At 37.4% G+C, this 17232-nt stretch overlaps 1 protein-coding gene across 2 annotated transcripts in view; it reads right to left on the bottom strand.

Annotated features, from left to right (window-relative positions):
- The window catches only part of LOC122809313 (guanylate-binding protein 1-like), a 543787-nt gene that overhangs the window by 280464 nt on the left and 246091 nt on the right, over positions 1-17232 (bottom strand). For both annotated transcript variants that reach the window (XM_044080711.1, XM_044080712.1), the window contains one exon: positions 15098-15343. In XM_044080711.1, coding sequence (XP_043936646.1) covers positions 15098-15343 — 246 coding nt within the window. The remainder of the gene's footprint in view (positions 1-15097; positions 15344-17232) is intronic.

The raw sequence follows: 17232 nt of genomic DNA, 5'->3' as shown, positions 1-17232 counted from the left end.
ATATATTACTCTGTTTTATCATTGTGCTTTATTTACTAATAGATTTGCACATTAAATGATGTTTCATGTGTTATGGAGGCCTGTGCCTTTAAGAATTTAATCACCAAGTACCTTGTGCACCTGTTTGCATCAAAGCATTGCCTTTTCAACACTATAAAAAGTGTTGGCTTACCTGCTCCTGGTATTCTGATGAAGTCTCTCTGTTGAGACACAAGTGCTCAATTGTTTTATTATTTTAATAAAATGTATTATTTTTATCAGTGATTGGATCCTCAGTGGTGTTATTTATATTTGGATCACCTACAAGTTTAACAAAATCAAAAAAGGTCCAATATTTCCGGGTTTTCTTGTTCTGGCATATTTTACAAATGTGATTGGTGCTTTGTAATCCCATACTTATTAATTTCCGAGTTGCCGGGTTTCTTCCTGATGATCTCTATCTCCTACCTCTAGTCTTTGGTTCGTTTCCAAAGTACTTCTAGTCAAATACTATTTTTCTGTCTCTCAAGCATTTTCCTTTGGAAGATTGGAAAAGGTTTCACTGGTATTGTATCTCTATGACCTTTAATATCAGAAGAATAAGAAGCAGAATCCCTTTCTGTTTGACAGCTCACTTTTTGTTGGATAAACTTTTGTATTTAGCATGCTGTGCATCAAAAAATGACTTTGACCCTCCAGGAAAAAAATATTCTGTATTCTGAAGATAGCTAGATGCAGCAGCTTGAATCTCACACCTGCTTCTTAACATTCCCTGATTACTGGAATACATTTATTCCTCTTTTGCCTGGTGTACAATGAGTAATCATTTTCCACGAACACTCTACTGTCTCCAACTTTTATTACTTTGTCCTTCTGTCACAGTTTTATCAGACTCAACTCTTTGCTGGTAGAAATGCATCTTTACTATTACAGGTCTTGGCTGCTTTCTCGTAGCCATGGTTGGAGCATTCACGCAATCTGCCCTTTCATTTAACAATTCTTGCTGTGGTATACCAGTCCGGTTGCTTATTTATACTTTCATAAAATTAATGCAGTCGGTTCCTTCCAGTTTCTCTGGTACACAAGAAAATTTCAGGTTTTCCCTAAGTGCTCCGTCACCTAATTATTCTACCATTTTTTTGAAACATCTCTTCTTGAGCCGTCTCATACTCAGCCAAACTTTTCTTTATTTCGACCTTTAATTTTTGCAGTTTCTTCAGCTCATCTCAGCATCTGTTTAAAGTTTCTTCCATTTTTTAACACTTTTATTTGAATTGATATACTCCTCCAGTGTTACATTTATTTTAATCAGCTCTGAGCACATCTGACTTATTTTTTTCTCTAGACTACTGGAAGTCATATCTTGAACCAAAGATGGAGCTTAAACTGCTTTTTGCTGAACAGCTGTGGGATTTTACCCAGCCAGTATTTTCTTCTCACCTTTTGTGTTTGACTTTCTGTCAGATTCTCTAAATTTCTTCTTTGCTGGCATCCAGGCACTGCACATGCTCATCAGAAAATGAAATTTACTCAAAAGTACAAATTCACTGGCTCAATTTTCTGAGCTTCTGTTTAACACTGGGAAAGCTGAAATCAAGCTGTTACTCATTATGCAGCCAACTTGGAAGTCTCCAATATTTGTTGTCGATAGTTGATCGCCACTATTTTCTTTATTTAATTTGATTTATTAACTTTTAAGCTCTTATGGCCTACATCCATTAATTATTATATTTATGCACTTTCATTTATCTGAGAAGAAGGTAATCATTATTTACACCGTTGATTAATAAGCTGTGTGGTACACATCTACCATTAGTCTGCGCAGGCCTACTACCAGTGGAAGAGGTTAATGTGTACAATTTTATATTTGACTTAATTTAAGCTCAACTAGTAATTGCAAGTCTTTGGCCCTAATCCAGAGTGGTGGCTGTACTACCACACCAGGAAGAAAGCAGTGGAGAATTTAAAAGTTCTTCCAATCTTCCCTGAAATTTGTCTGCGTGTGTGTGTGTGTGTGTGTGTGTGTGTGTGTGTGTGTGTGAAAATAATAATTTGTGTGAAAGGGAATTACTGTGGATAAAGCAGCAGTGGAAATACTTTATTTAGAGAGAGAGAGCAGTGAGAAGCCTCGTGGTGTTTGGCCAAAACCTCAACTTTGTAAGTGGCTTGTGTGAAGTGTAGTCTGGGTGTGGATATTGGAAGTCCACACACAGGACAGCACTCCACATTCCCTTTATGCTTGTGGCCAGAAGTGTTTTAGTGAATTAATTATTGAAACAGACTTGTGATTACTTTCTTGCTGTTACTTCACACTTGGTTGGTAGTGGTGGGATTTATAACTCATCTATGTCAGTTATGTTGACATCACAGTAGATGGTATCCTGCCATCTGTGTGTCACAATAGTGGTAGTGGTGTCGTTCAATCTCTTACTTTAGTGGCAAGAGGACAGGACACTGAAACTGAAGTTATTCAACCTAAAACAGCTTAGTTACAAAATATATTTATATTATGACTTGCAGCCTCAAGGTAAGCTATACAGCAGTTTAGTTGGGCGCAGGACTAACTTTATTTTTCCATCAGCCTAGTTAAGGAACAGACAGAAAATTAACGCTTCTGAAAACTATGCTAACATTTTTGTTGCACAGCTGACAAAGGAAATTAAAGCAAGAGGAGTTCAGTAGGCTAATACAGCCTGAGAGGACATGGTGAACACTTTGTATGCAATACAACATTGAGGCAGTGTGCTGAAGGCAGACAAAGGACAATCAGTTCCATCCCAAAAGAACTGTAAAGCCCAGATGAAACTGCAGAAACATGAGGCAGCTGAGTAGATACAACTCTTTGAGGTGCGCAGACAGCAAGCACAAGTGAAGGAAAGAGAATAACAATGTGAGAACTAAAAAGAAATGATCATCTTATGCCAGTGACACACTGGTCATATGCAGGCAGAAATCACATCCAAGAGCCCATTTTATTACAACCCCTTTTCTCAAAACAAAGGGGGAGATTTGAATAGCTGTATAAGATACCTTGAGAAGATGTTTAATCAGCATCAAGTTGGCCAAGGATAGTGGGTGAGACTTTTAAAACTCTTGCTCAGGAGTAAAGCAATGCATGCAGTTTCTAAACTCTGTGATGCTGGTTGTTTAAATCATGCTTAACTTAAAGAATTCTTGCTTGATTTTTATTAACTGACACCACAGTTGTGCAGAAAGAAATTTAGAGGATACAAGAGGAAAGACAAATGAAAGTGTGAATGAATATATAGCAAAAATATACATGAATGCAAGGTCACCACCTTTAAAATGCCTGCACACTGAGTGGTCAGGGAACAAGCACTTAGCAATATTTGAGGACAACTGGATCTGATTGGCAGATGAGACGTAATATTGTTGAGGAGATGGGAATGAAAGGGGACCTTTACATAGCCAGCAGGTTGCCACTGCATATGGTGGATCTAGCATGTACACAGGGATAGCGAAACTCATGGGGTGTACAGTCAAAACCATCCCAGCAGATTACAGGGGACAAAGGGGAAATCATAGGTTTGGGTACACACTCAGATTTTGTAGTTAAGATGTTTCAAATGTAACTAAATGGGGCATGTACAGTCTTGTTGTCCATTAAGACAATGGGAGAAAAAAAGACTCAGGAAGCATCAAGCAAGACCAGCACTATAGCAGTGCCTATCTTGGTAAAAGGGAAGGAGGCCACAGCCTCAGACATACATAACCATAGTCAAATCTGCAGTGGACAAACAAGGAGCAGTACTTTCTTGGACAGTGCACTCCAGTTATGTCCTTAGGTAAGAAACCTTGTCAGGTACCTTTGTCCAAAGTCTACTGGACCAGGAAGGGGAGAAGGTAGCAAGCAGGTGGCTATGTTTGAGGACATTCCTGATGATAACCTTATAGGGAATTACCTAATGCAGTACGTTCTGTGCGTGCTGTTGCTTGCAGTCAGGCTTTGAAACAATCTTGTGGGTACTGCAGTAGGGGGGGGGGGCCCAAATACATTTGGGGCTGGTAGTGTAACTGTTTTACAAGGGGAGCTGATCAGTACAAGTGACCCAGGATATCAGCCACAGCAGGAGAAAAGTACTGGGCTTCCCTTGGAAGGTGGTAATTATAGGCAAGAGATAAGTGTTAATAGTCCGAGTTACCACTAGCAGATGGTACCTTTGGAAGGGAAGCTGTGGATGGTCACCAGTGAGAAGCTGAGACAGACTCAGTTCTCAGACCCTACTTTACAGGAGTTGAGGGGGCTAGCCAAGGAGGCTTCAGACACTCAAGGGCAGAAAAATATACTGGAACAAAGAATTGGTGTAGAGGGACTGAACGCTTAAAGTGGACTACAAAGAGACATAATACAATAGATGGTAGTACCCAGGATTGACCAACTGGTACATCTAGCAACAGGCCATGATATTCCTTTTGCAGGTTATATAGGCTTAACACGTACTAAAAGATGTCTTATGCAGAATTCTTATTAGCCTGGGACTGCAAGGGATTTAACAAGGTATGGCAGGACCTCTGAGCAGTGCCAGAAAGTAGGCAAGGCAGGAGACAAAGTCAAGGCTGCTTTCATGCCTTCGCCTTTTAGTGAGGAGCTACTTCAAGTCAAGGCTGCTTTCATGCCTTCGCCTTTTAGTGAGGAGCTACTTCAGAGGGTACATGTGGATATTGGGGGACCTCTGAGTACCACAAGTTTCACAGTTAACAAATGTATCCTACACCTGATCTTACATGAAAGGGCAACAAATAATAGCAGCAAATACATTCCAGTAGTGGTGGATTATGCCACTAGGTACCCAGAAGCAGTGGTTCTGTCTTCCACTGAAGCAGAGAAGGTAACAAATGATTTGCAAGACATTTTCAGAAGGACATAGTTTCCTATGGAAACCTTGATGAACAGAGTTGCCAAAGTTTATTTCAGACCTGCTGGTATATTTGTAGAAGAATGGGGGGAGGCAGTTAACTACAAAAAAACTACCCCCAACCATCCACAAATGGTCTAGTGGAGATGTTTAACTCTGCACCGAGGACCATGTTGAGAGCATTTGCAGAACACTTCAAGAGGGAGTGGGACACGTCTGCCTCAACGTTGTCATGTATATGGGGAGGTGCCCTAATAGTCCACAGGTTTTTCACACTTTAAGCTAATATACAGTTACAGGGTTAGGAGGCCCCTGGATTTAATCTGTGATGAGAGGGAGGGTGGATGTGATTTCCACAAGGAGTCTACTGTGGAATACACTCTAAACCTCAAGAGTGGCTGGTTCAGGGGCACCCAGTTCAGGAACAACAGCAGCAGAAGGTCTGGTATGATAGGAGGAATAGAGCCAGAGAGTATCCTGTAGGACAATAGGTAATGGTACTTACTCCTGTGTGACACAGCAAGCTGCCTGGGAGGACCCTTTCATCATTCTGAAAAGGTGAGTGATACCAGCTGCTTGACAGAGTTGCAAGGCAGCAAGCAGAAACCCAAACTCTGCCATGTTAATTTTTAACATCTTTACTGAATTATCATGTAAGACAAAGACACACATGCATTTATATAAAAGAAAACAAACCACATCAACATATTCCAGTTGCAAACATTATACATCATATATAGTAATTTGTATATTTATCATCAATTCAACATTGCATACATGTATCATTTCCTGCCTTCCCTTAAACCTCACTCCTCTTCCAAAACATTATTCTGCATGTATTGGTCCCACAATTTCCATTTTTTTCTCCCACCCTTTTCTAAAGATCCCACTTCCAGTTCTCTTATCTCTACTACAATATTCAATACTTCAAATAAAGTTGGTTTAGACCGATTTCCATTTTCTAGTAATTATTTTTTTGGCAACCACCAGAGTTAAATTTAACAAGGCCTTTTACTATGTCTAGGCAATTCAGATCCTGTATCCCAGCTAAAAAATAATTTCTTTAGTTACACCCATTTGCTCACCCAATGTTTCTGACAGAGTAATCTGTAGAGAAATTGTAGTGTCTCTCAACTCATTACACTCTTAAAACATATGTTCCAAGTTACTTCTCTCTCCCTCATCACACCTCCAATATTTGCCATCTACTTGAGGGAAAAAATATTTGGAGTTTGCTTGGGAAATAAAAATACCTGTGCAAACACTTCCAATCAAAATGCTTAAATCTTCTAGACTTTGTTGCATACTTGAGAGCCATACATATATCCTCCCATTGTTTCCTTGTGAATTGCTAGTTTATCCAGTCTCTCTTCCCAATCTTTTCTAACCTCGTCTGATTGAGTCCTATAGTTATTGTGCAATATTTAATATGCACTACTAATTATCCCTTTTTTGGCAGCGACTTCTATTCTAGATTAAATAAACAAAAGGTCTAACAGAGTAGGTCTCTCAATTAGGATTCCCCATCACATTCTGTTTGCCTATACTCAGATATAAATCCCTCTCAGGGAACACAATGTCTACCATACACTCCAAATATCTTCTTGGCTTCTTTCCATTCTACTACTTTTCCCTCTCTAGGTATTTGGTCCCAATACAGTGGTTTCTTTGCCAGTTTCTCCAGTAAATTCCAGCTCTTCCCTTGCCTGTTTTCTGTACCCCTATTACAGTCATTCCTATTGGCAATATCTCCTTTCTCCATTCTTGTGTTGGCTTAGTTCTTAGGATACTTTCTTCTACTTTATGAATATAATATTCTGTATGGCTGTTGATACGCTCCTTAAGGATCTGCATCTGAAATCCCTTTTTCTCATTTCTTAAATTTCTCCCCTGCTTCATCATCAACTCTTTCTACTATGAATTATACTTTTCTACCTGTGTTATGTACATGAGCTTTAACTATGCAGCTCTAAAATATCCCTTCAAATCAGGTAATCCTAATCCACCTTGTTTTACTGGAAGGATCAACTTATCCCACTTCACCCTTGCCCTTTTCCCCTCACAGATAAAATCCTTCAGCTCTATTACTGTCCACAACTTCGCCTCTTGCTGATAAAAATATGCCTGACCTGTATATAAAACTAAAGGGCCAAAAACATTTTCACTGTCATAATGCAGTTATCCATACCCATTGACAAAAGCTTTCAGTTTCGGCATCATTTTTAAGTCACTTTTCACATATCCTTAGCTACCATAATAGAATCCTTTTTAATCCATATTCCTAAACACATAATTTTATTGTGTCTCCATAAATATGGCTACCGCTGAACCAGTTCATGTGTGGATACATAGTTTACAGCTATAGCCCTTGTTTTATCTTCACTGATTTTCTATCCTGAAAAAAATTGAAATTGTCTGAAGATGTTCTACAACACTGAGACTTCATTTTCTGTTTTTCTTCAGGTATAAAATACTATAGTCTGCAAATAAACCCAACTTTTCTTGATTACCATGCTAATTATATCCTTGAATTTCATAGTTCCTTATTTTCTTTGCTAATGACTCTTAATATAATGTAAATAACAAATAGGAAAGCAGACCCGTTTGTTCCTCTGTTCAGACAATTTGTCAGAAAGGAACTCTCCCACTTTAAATTTTTTGCCCAATCCCTCATATATCCTCCTAATGAACCCTATTATTCCATCAAGGAATGCAAATGCTTCCATTGTCCTACTCATGAAATGTAATATTACTCTGTCAAATGCTTTTCCTGCATCAACACCCACCAACAACAGCAGTGTGTTTTACACTCTGCCTCCCTCTGGATCATTGTTGTTCTATTAATTTTGTCAAATGTTTGCCTCCCATCCACAAAGCCACACTGATTCATATCTATCAGTTTTGGTGTCACCTTTGCTACTCTTTAAGCTGTTATAGACATGAACACTTTACAATCATGGTTTAAAATTGAAAAAGGCCAATGTGAAGTTGGGTCTGATGGGTCTTTACCATCTTTAGGTATTGCTTTCTTCCAGGATGCTGGTGCTTCCCCTCTTTCTAAAATACTGCTAAACAATACCTTCCAGATCTTTATCACTTTCTTCCCTCTTAGCTTCCAAACTTCCTCAGGAATACCATCTATACCTGGTGTCTTTCCTGATGATTGTATGTCACCATCTTTAACTCATCTCTGTTTATCGTAATTGTTAACTACTGACCCTCATATAGATTGATTGTATGTCACCATTTTTAACTCATCTCCGTTTATCGTAATTGTTAACTACTGACCCTCATATATCTCTAACCTTGGTATACTTACGTTTTCCATAAATATTTCCATTTGTGCTCTTTTATTTGCTTTATATAAATTTACATAAAATTCCCAAAATATTTCAAATACTTTTACAGGATCTCTGGTTATTTTTCTTGTTATAGGCTCCAACAATCCTTTTTACTTTTTGTCGCCACAGATGTCCTGCTATACATTTTTTGGAGTTATCAAAAAAGCAGTTGCTTAACAGTCTTTATAAACTCAAACATATTATCCAGATATGCCCTTATTTTGTCTTCAGCACTCTGCATTCATGCCTCTTGTTCTTTGAGATTACTCTTATTCCAAAATACTTTTGTCAGCCCAGGAAGATAATTCCTGTTATTTCTTAAGGACATCTCTTTTTCTTTTATTTTTACCCTATTCTTAAACTCCAGTTCCAGTTTATCCCACTCACTAGCTACAAATAACATCTGAAGAAATTTCAGTCTTCCCTAATAACTACCCACTACTTAAATTACTCTCTTTTTAATGGGTAAGTGGGGAAGCACCAATTTCTCATTTTTACTTCATTACCCTAGTTTATCTTGGTTGTTACTGGAGCATGATCTGAAATAGTTATTGCATGTGTCTCAAAGCTTTCAATGTTCCTCTGAAATATAATTTGTCTAGTCTAGCCCAATTATTGTACCATGGTGAATAATATGTAAATTCTCTCTGAATTTCAACTACTGAATTCATAAAAGCTGTTCAGAAATCTACTCTCTACTACTGCAAATCAAATTCCAGTCTGCATCTATAAGTGATATTCCCCACTGAAAGCGGATTATTTCTGCAAAAAGTTTCTTACACTTCATAATAGTAGTTTTAGATGGAATATCAATACATGAGAGCGTAATCCTCCTCCCTTGCCTTTAGCCTGTAGCCACTTACTACCATAAATCTACCATTATATTTTTCCCTCTTCTATCAATACTGGTGATCCTCTACAAATTAGTATTACTACTCCCTTTTTTCCTGACACTCTGCTAATATCCCTCCTGAAATCCTTTCTTTATCAAATCCGCATGCTCATTTCTTTCCAAGTGTGTTTCCTGCAGCATTGTTATCTGCACTTGGCATTTCTTAATATAATTCAATACTCTTTCCAATTTGTCTATACCTGTGAAGCCATTAATGTTCCACAGTAACATAGATATTGTAGTCCTTATGATAAACAGTTATTATTCTCACCTATTATATATGACAGCTTTTTTAAATGTGTATTTCCAGCTTTTATGTTTCATGCACCCACTAATGTTTGGCAGGATGATCTTTTATACAGTTGCTTCTTATCATTTCCATTGAACCTATGCCACATTTCATAAGACTCTTTGTTTTAATGAAAACCCTCAAACAAAAGTACAAGCACTCTCCCAAATAACCCCAAAACATAACTTAAAACAAGCACACAAACTATTTACATCTTCAAATAATGAAGTTTAACCATCATCATAGGAACAATTACTCCACACTGACAGCTGCACCCACGGGCATTAATTAACCTAAAATTAAGGGTACTCATGTTAACCCGCATATTAAAGCTTGTGCTTCTACTTACACTAATTGCTGTTTATTCTTGTCTTATTTTTATTTCCCTCCCAAATGTGAAAAATGATCTATATGCTTTCAGAAACATTAACTTTTAGCCTTAAGAAAATGTGCACTGGCTATATTTAAATATAACTAAGTTATACGCTGTTCCAGTAAATGGATTAAATTATATAGTTATTCCACAAAGCTCTCTCTTATTCACTTCCAATAATTTAAAACTTCATTGCTGCTTGCTCGTGTACCATTACTTCTGTGTTCCTCTCAGTAAACAATGTCCAGAACTTCCAAGTTATTACCTTCACCTTTAGTCATCTTTTTTCCATGACAATCTAACGACTTAAACATGCTTTTGTCCCTTCTTCTCTAGTTACCTTGTAATGCCTACATTCATTAAAATTAAAAAAGAAAAAATGTACCTGTTTACATTAGTATCTTTACCACACACAACAATCACTGAACATGCTTTACTAACAACATGCAATTTATATCATATGTTTTATACAAACACATTCCCCCAACAATTTTAACAAAGTCAACAAAAATCCAATCTTTTTCAACCACTTTTTTCTTGTAAAGCCATAGTTCACAAATGTGATTGATGCTTTATAGTCTCACATTTAATCATCAATTTCAGTATTAATAGTCATCTTCTTCTTCATCTCCATCTCCCAACCCCAAACTCCAGTTCAAATCCAAGAAACTCCTGATTCTTCTAGTCAACTCCTGTGCTTTTTTCTATCTCTTAAGCATTTTCCTTTGGAATGCTGGAAAAGATTTCACTGGCAAAGTCTCTCTATGAGCCTCACCATTAGGAAATTGAGGAGCGGCATCCCCTTCAATGCCGAAATAATCTGCTCCAAAATACAAATCAACACCTCTAAAGCAATAAACATCATTTGTGCTTATCTTCCCCCAGGAAATAATATCCCCACCTTAGAACAAATTCTAGAACAACTCTCTGATAAACTCCCTCAAGAAACACTATTCCTTGGTGACTTTAACATTGATTGGAAACCATGTAACAATACTAACCCTACTTCCCATATTAACCTTCATGGTTTCAAACAACTCATTAATAGTCCCACTAGAATCAATAAAAAAAGCAACAAAGAAACTACCCTAGACTGGATCCTTACCAACTCCCCCCTGCAAACCTACCAAACTGGCATCCTTCCAGATGACCTAAGTGATCATTCCCTCACCTACACCATTAGAGCTAAAACTAACCTAAACTTACCTTCCTCTCACAAAACACTACACTCCAAAAAACAATTTAATCCCGAGCTATTTGAAACAGAACTTTCACAATATAACTGGTCCCCTCTAAAACACCTCACACTAGACAAGGCTGTTGAGCACTTCAACTCAGCATTCCTTGCAATCCTAAACCAATATGCCCCAAGTCGCACCATTAGAATAAAAACTAAAACAGCACCCTGGCTAACCTCTAATACTAAACATAAAATAAAACTCAGAAATAAATCTTGGAGCAAATGGCGCTCCTCTAGAAACCCAAAAGATCATCAAACCTTTAGAGAGCTTAGAAACAGTACCAAAAGCGCCATCCTTTTAGATAAAAAGAATTATTACTGTAAACTTCAGCAATCCACCACAAAAGAACCTAAAAAGTTCTGGACTACGATTAACAATCTACTTACCCCAGGCAAAACAGTTACACCCAACCCACAGGACTCTGACCCTGATGATCCCTCTTTAATAGCCAACAACTTCAATACTTTCTTTACCACTTCCATTCAGAGTCTAGCTGATCACCTATCTCCTGACACTTCTCAGCTGCTCTTAAGTAGGATCGACGACTCTATCCCTCCCCTTCAACTTCGACCCATATCCACCTCATATATACAATCACTTTTACAAAAACTGAAACCCACTACCCCTTCAGCAGATAAGCTTCCTGCTGAATTCCTGCAAATAGCAGCTAAATCTATTGCCTACCCTGTCTCTATCCTAATAAACAGATCCATAAAAGAAAGTACTTTCCCAGCAATTTGGAAAATATCATACATCATGCCCTTACACAAAGGAGGTAAATCTACTGACCTTTCTAACTTTCGCCCCATCGCACTATTATCTCCTCTAGCCAAAATCATGGAAAAATGTATACACAAACAACTACTCAACCATCTCCTCCATAACAACCTACTAGCTAACACTCAACATGGATTCAGACCCTCACACAGTACTACCACAGCTCTACTTTCTTTTACCAACACTATCAACTGCAACCGTAACAACAACAAACTAACCTCTTCACTTTTCCTAGACCTATCAAAAGCCTTCGATATGGTAAACCATATACTTCTTCTACACATACTTAAATCCCTTGCCCTGGATTACTCTACAACAACCTGGTTTTCATCTTACCTTGAAAACCGGCAACAAGCAGTACTCTGGAAGAATTCTCTATCCGCTCTACTACCCATCTCTCTAGGAGTACCCCAAGGATCTATACTAGGCCCACTTTTATTTTCTGTCTTTATTAATGATCTCCAATCATCTATCCAAAACACTACCTGCATACAATATGCAGACGATTCTACCATAATTTGTACAGCTTCCTCTCAAACAGAACTCCAGTCTCTGACCCAATCAACCTTTTCAACCGTTGAACAATGGTTCTCAAAAAGATGTCTTCTCCTGAACTCCAAAAAAACTAAGCTATTACTATTCTCACCTACCCACAAATCAACTCAACTAAACTTCACTATTACTGCAAGTGATAATTCCCACATTTCCCCTGACTCTACTACAAAACTGCTAGGTGTTACTATTGATAATAATCTTAATTTTGATTATCACATCAATAACACAATAAAAGCAGTGAATAAAAAGATTGGCTCACTGTATAGAATCAAACCTTTCCTTACACCCAAAGCACGGACCACCTTAGCACAATCCCATCTTATCTCTACCCTGCTGTATGCTTCCCCTATATACACTAATCTCTCTAAAGGTAACCTTAGGAAACTAACTACATCTTACCACAACATAGCTCGATTTGCCACAGCATCTAAGTATAGAACCCACCACTGTCTAAACCTAAAAGTATTACACTGGTTGGAACTTCCTAACAAGCTTATCTATCAACAACTTCTAATAGCACACAAAATTCTTTATCAACCATCAAAAACACCAGCCCTTAGCAACCTCTTGACTCCTTACAGTAACCTGAAACAACTACGCTCCTCCGAAAAGCTACAAGTCAACACTACTAGAATTACAAATTCTGCAGGAAACTGCCTTTTCTCAAACTCAGTTGGTAAAATATGGAATAACCTCCCCACACATATCTCCTCTCTACCCACTCTTCCTCTCTTTAAAAAACAACTTCTTTTACATCTAAACAATTTCTGGCTATGCTCTTGCATCATTCCAGACTAACCAGCTCTCATCTATCTACTTTCATATTTTCTTTAATCAACTCTGTAACGTTTCTCTCTGATCACATAATGACTTAATGATTACATTGTTACTACCATTCTCAAACATGAATTAAAAAAAAAAAAAAAAAAAAAAAAAAATTTATTTTTTACAATCAATGTTTTTATAAGTAGTACTAAAGTATTCAATGAATACTTGGTATTAATTGTTTTTTTTTTCTTAGATTTGTACAACCATACCTGGACTAATATCATTGTATTTTGCTCATTGCCTGTCTCATAAGTGTATTGTACTTCTTTTTAAATTACCTTGCTTTTATCTGTGGAGCTTTTCTCCCCGGGCCTCTACTGAAAATGGACTTTGATCCAGCTAGACTAGCCCGGTCAACAAATGTAAAATAAAATAAATAAAATAAATAAAAAATTCTGTTTGATGTCTCATCCCTTGTTGGACAGACTATTATATTTCCCCCTTAGCTTGTTTTGCATCAAAAATGTCTTTGATCTTCCAGGAAAAAATATTCTGAAGACACCTGTATGCAGCAGATTGAATCTTACACCTGCTTCTTCACATTCCCTGATTGCTGGGACAAATGTGCTCCTCTTTTGCTTGGTGTATAGTGAATAATCATTTTCTACAAGCACTCTACTGTCTCATATTTTTGAAACTTTGCCCTAATGCCACAATTTTGCCAGGAACAACTCTTTCTGCTGATCTGAATGCATCTTTATTAATACAGGTCTTGACTGCTTTCTCATGGCCAAGTCTGGAGCATACACAGATGTGCCCTTTCCATTAACAAATCCTGCTATGGAATACCAATCTAGTTACTTATTTGTGTATCCATAAAATTAAAACAGTCTATTCCTTCCAGTTTCTCTGGTACAGTAAAAGATCTCAGGTTTTCTCTATGGTCTCTGATTTCTAACTCTATCTGAAAAGGCTCTTTTTGAGCAGTCTCATATACTTAATCAGCCTTTTCTTCATTTCAATCTCTGATTTTGGAGTTTTATCAACTCATCTGAATAGCTGTTTAAAGTTTATTCCATTATTCCATTTCTTCCTGCCTTTTCTCATTTGAGTTGATAAACATCTTCAATGTTTCATTTATTTTAAGCAGATATATTTTTTTTCTCTAAATTATTGGAAGCCATAACTTGTACAAAAGCTGGAGCTTAAATTGCATTTTTATGAACAGCTGTTTGATTCTTCCCAGTCAGTGGTTTTTTTTCACCTTATCTAGGTTATTTTCTTTCAGGCTGTCTAGGTTTGATCTTCACTGGCATCCAGGCAGTCTACTTACTAGCTAGTAACTGAATTTTTACTAAAACAGGTACAGCTACTGTCCCTTATGTATCAGTTTATTTTTTTCACATTATGAGAGATGAAATTAAGCTGTTGATCAGTGTGCAGCCATTTTGGAAAGCCAATTGCATTCTATTTTTACTCCAAGAACCTAATGTCTGTGGTTAAAAGAAGAAAAAAAGGAAATAAAACTTAAAACCATCAGATCACGATTTTCAAGTCAAAAATCACTCTAGCACATCTGGATGCAGAAAGATCCTTGTCACCAAGGTAAAAATGCTGCCTAAAGTAAATATTTAAAGCCAGAGAAGTGGATGTGAGTTCCAAAGAGAATACCATACCTGCAGTTTTCTTATTTTGGGGGTAATTTAACCTCTGTAAGCAATATGCTGATTATACAGAAAGCTATGAGACACTGCTTAATTGTCTTAATAAGTTATTACATACCCTGCTCAAGTTTAGTATGATCACATTAACCTTATGGGATTCATTCCCGTTCTGTAAGCAATACACTCTTTTGAAATGCTTCTCCACAAGCAAAAGCTTCATAAGCAAGTGATTTAATAACTGCATTTCGTCCAACAAAACATATAATTTTATACTGTACAGTTTAATGAGCTCTGAAACTCAGCCCAGTCTGGATATGGAAGTAGAAAAGGACTTCACTCACATGTGCCTGTCACATTATGGCCACCGTGCAAGGTTTTGGTTTTTGCAGTCTCAAAGACATAATGACAGAATTCCTTTGCTTGTTTCACAAACGATGTTTCTAGTTCATTCTCAGAAACTTCTTCTAACTTCCTCAGTTTCTCTACGCAGGAAACAGGACGTTCAAAAACAAAGCACTTTCTACTAGGAAAATAGCTTCTTATGCACTGCCTTGGGAAGTTGTACTTCTGAACCTTTGCACCATAACCTGTGAAAAACAGGAAAGAATAAGCAGTAACAATAAACAGTAGCATAACATTTCAAAATGAGCGTGCTCAAATAAAATGCTGCAGTAAGATTTCTTCTGGAGATACACACTGTTTTCTACAATGGTGTAAGCAAGTTGCAAATATCAGAAACTCTTCTAATAAGATACTGATGTTCAAGGCAAACACCTTGCAGCAAATGTTAAAACACTTATTGTTCTCTGTAGATAGGACACAGCTGAACTTTGATAAACATAGTAGACTTCTAGTGGTGGTAACAGGTGATAGTAGATGCTTCATTGACTGCTGTCTTTCCTATGTAATAAAATTACACTTTTCTGCATTCTTGGAAGGAATCTGCAGTTTGCTGAAGTTCAGTGGTGTGACAGCTGGTCCCCATTATGAAAAGTGTTAAATGATCTACAAAGAAATCTAAAAAGCATCCACTTTTTCTGACAGGATTGGATATAGTAACCAATCATGTAGCAGTGAAAGAGGAGGCTATGAAAAAAGCTGACAATTGTTTAAATGTAAATGGGCCAGATACTGGTGAATCTGTGCCATGGAAGGCACTGCTGGGGGATTCAAGGACATGGAAGAAGGATTAGGGAGTTTAATAACTTCATTATATAAAAGAGATGTGGAGATGGTGGAGGCCATGAACTCGCCTACTAGAAACACTGAAAAATTGCAGTCCTGGTGACAGAATACTAAAAATCAAAATGCTGGCCAACATTTGAAAGTTGAAATTATGAAAAAGAAAAAGGTAGACCAGGAAGACAGAGCTCACTGGAAGAGTATCCATGTAATCAAAGTTCACAAAAGGTGGAAAGAGGTGAGTATGTGTCTTGCGTGCAGATGAAACTGGATAAATGGACTTGAATACATTAATAGTTTTACATTAAAACTGAAAGGACTCAGATTGTTTATGCTGGAAGAACTGTTGTTGACAAGCTGGCCTAGTCAAATTTTAGTGAGATTAAAATTATTTAAACTAAAAGATCATTTCTTGATAGTGTTGTGGTATCCTGGTAAAGTACATCAAATCAGGGACAAAAGAGTACTTTTTCGGGAATATCTCTAGTCTGCAGATGTGAAGAGGAATATGGTTCTGAGAGACAAGATGGAGGTCAGTGGATACTGCAAACAGTAATAAGGACTCATTCATTGAAATAAGCAGTCGAGAAGACAGAGTGGTGAGTAGGTTACTATCACTGTGGCCAGTGCACTAAGAGCCACTTTGGATATTTAGGACAAGGCTGGCAAAGAAGTGGGAATTCTTGCAAGTAGTTGGTGATCAGAAGAGGTAGCTGCTGAGGATGCTGTTTTTGGACACTACTTCTCCGGATGACTTCAGAGAAGATGAATTTGGGTGATGGAGTGAACTTTGGAAACACAATGAAACTGCCGAAATTAAATTGTATGTCTAGTGTATAACGTTTTTTTTTCTTGGAGACTATACTGAAGATAAGATTATTTAGATGATGACCTGAGTTTGCCCCTAGTTTTTAGAACCTATGGTTTGAAATTACGGTGAATGTACTGCTGGCAATAAATGGAAACCAATAAAAACATGGATGATAAAAGAAAGACTTATTTCTAAGGTATAAATCTTATGTTTACAGGTCTTAGTATATCTGAATATTTATAAATCTGATGTTGTCTTTTTCATCTGTTCCTCAACTGATTTGTCTCGGATCCAGCCCTTGGATCCATCCTTGGCCACTCAACAGACTTTACACTCCATACCTCAAGTTCCTCCCCCCTTGCTCATAATCCCCTGACTACTTATAAATTACCTCAGATCTTATTTGCTGCTTCAGAGATAAGACATGGTCACTGTTAGCTCAAGTGAGTTGGTTGATCTTTGTGATAAGTATGCTCCATTTCA

This window comes from Protopterus annectens, chromosome 8.part0 (genome assembly GCF_019279795.1).
Source record: "Protopterus annectens isolate FY-2018-M chromosome 8.part0, PAN1.0, whole genome shotgun sequence".
NCBI lineage: Eukaryota > Metazoa > Chordata > Ceratodontiformes > Protopteridae > Protopterus > Protopterus annectens.
Note: the sequence above shows the minus strand (reverse complement) of the source record. Positions and strands in the feature narration are given on the sequence as shown.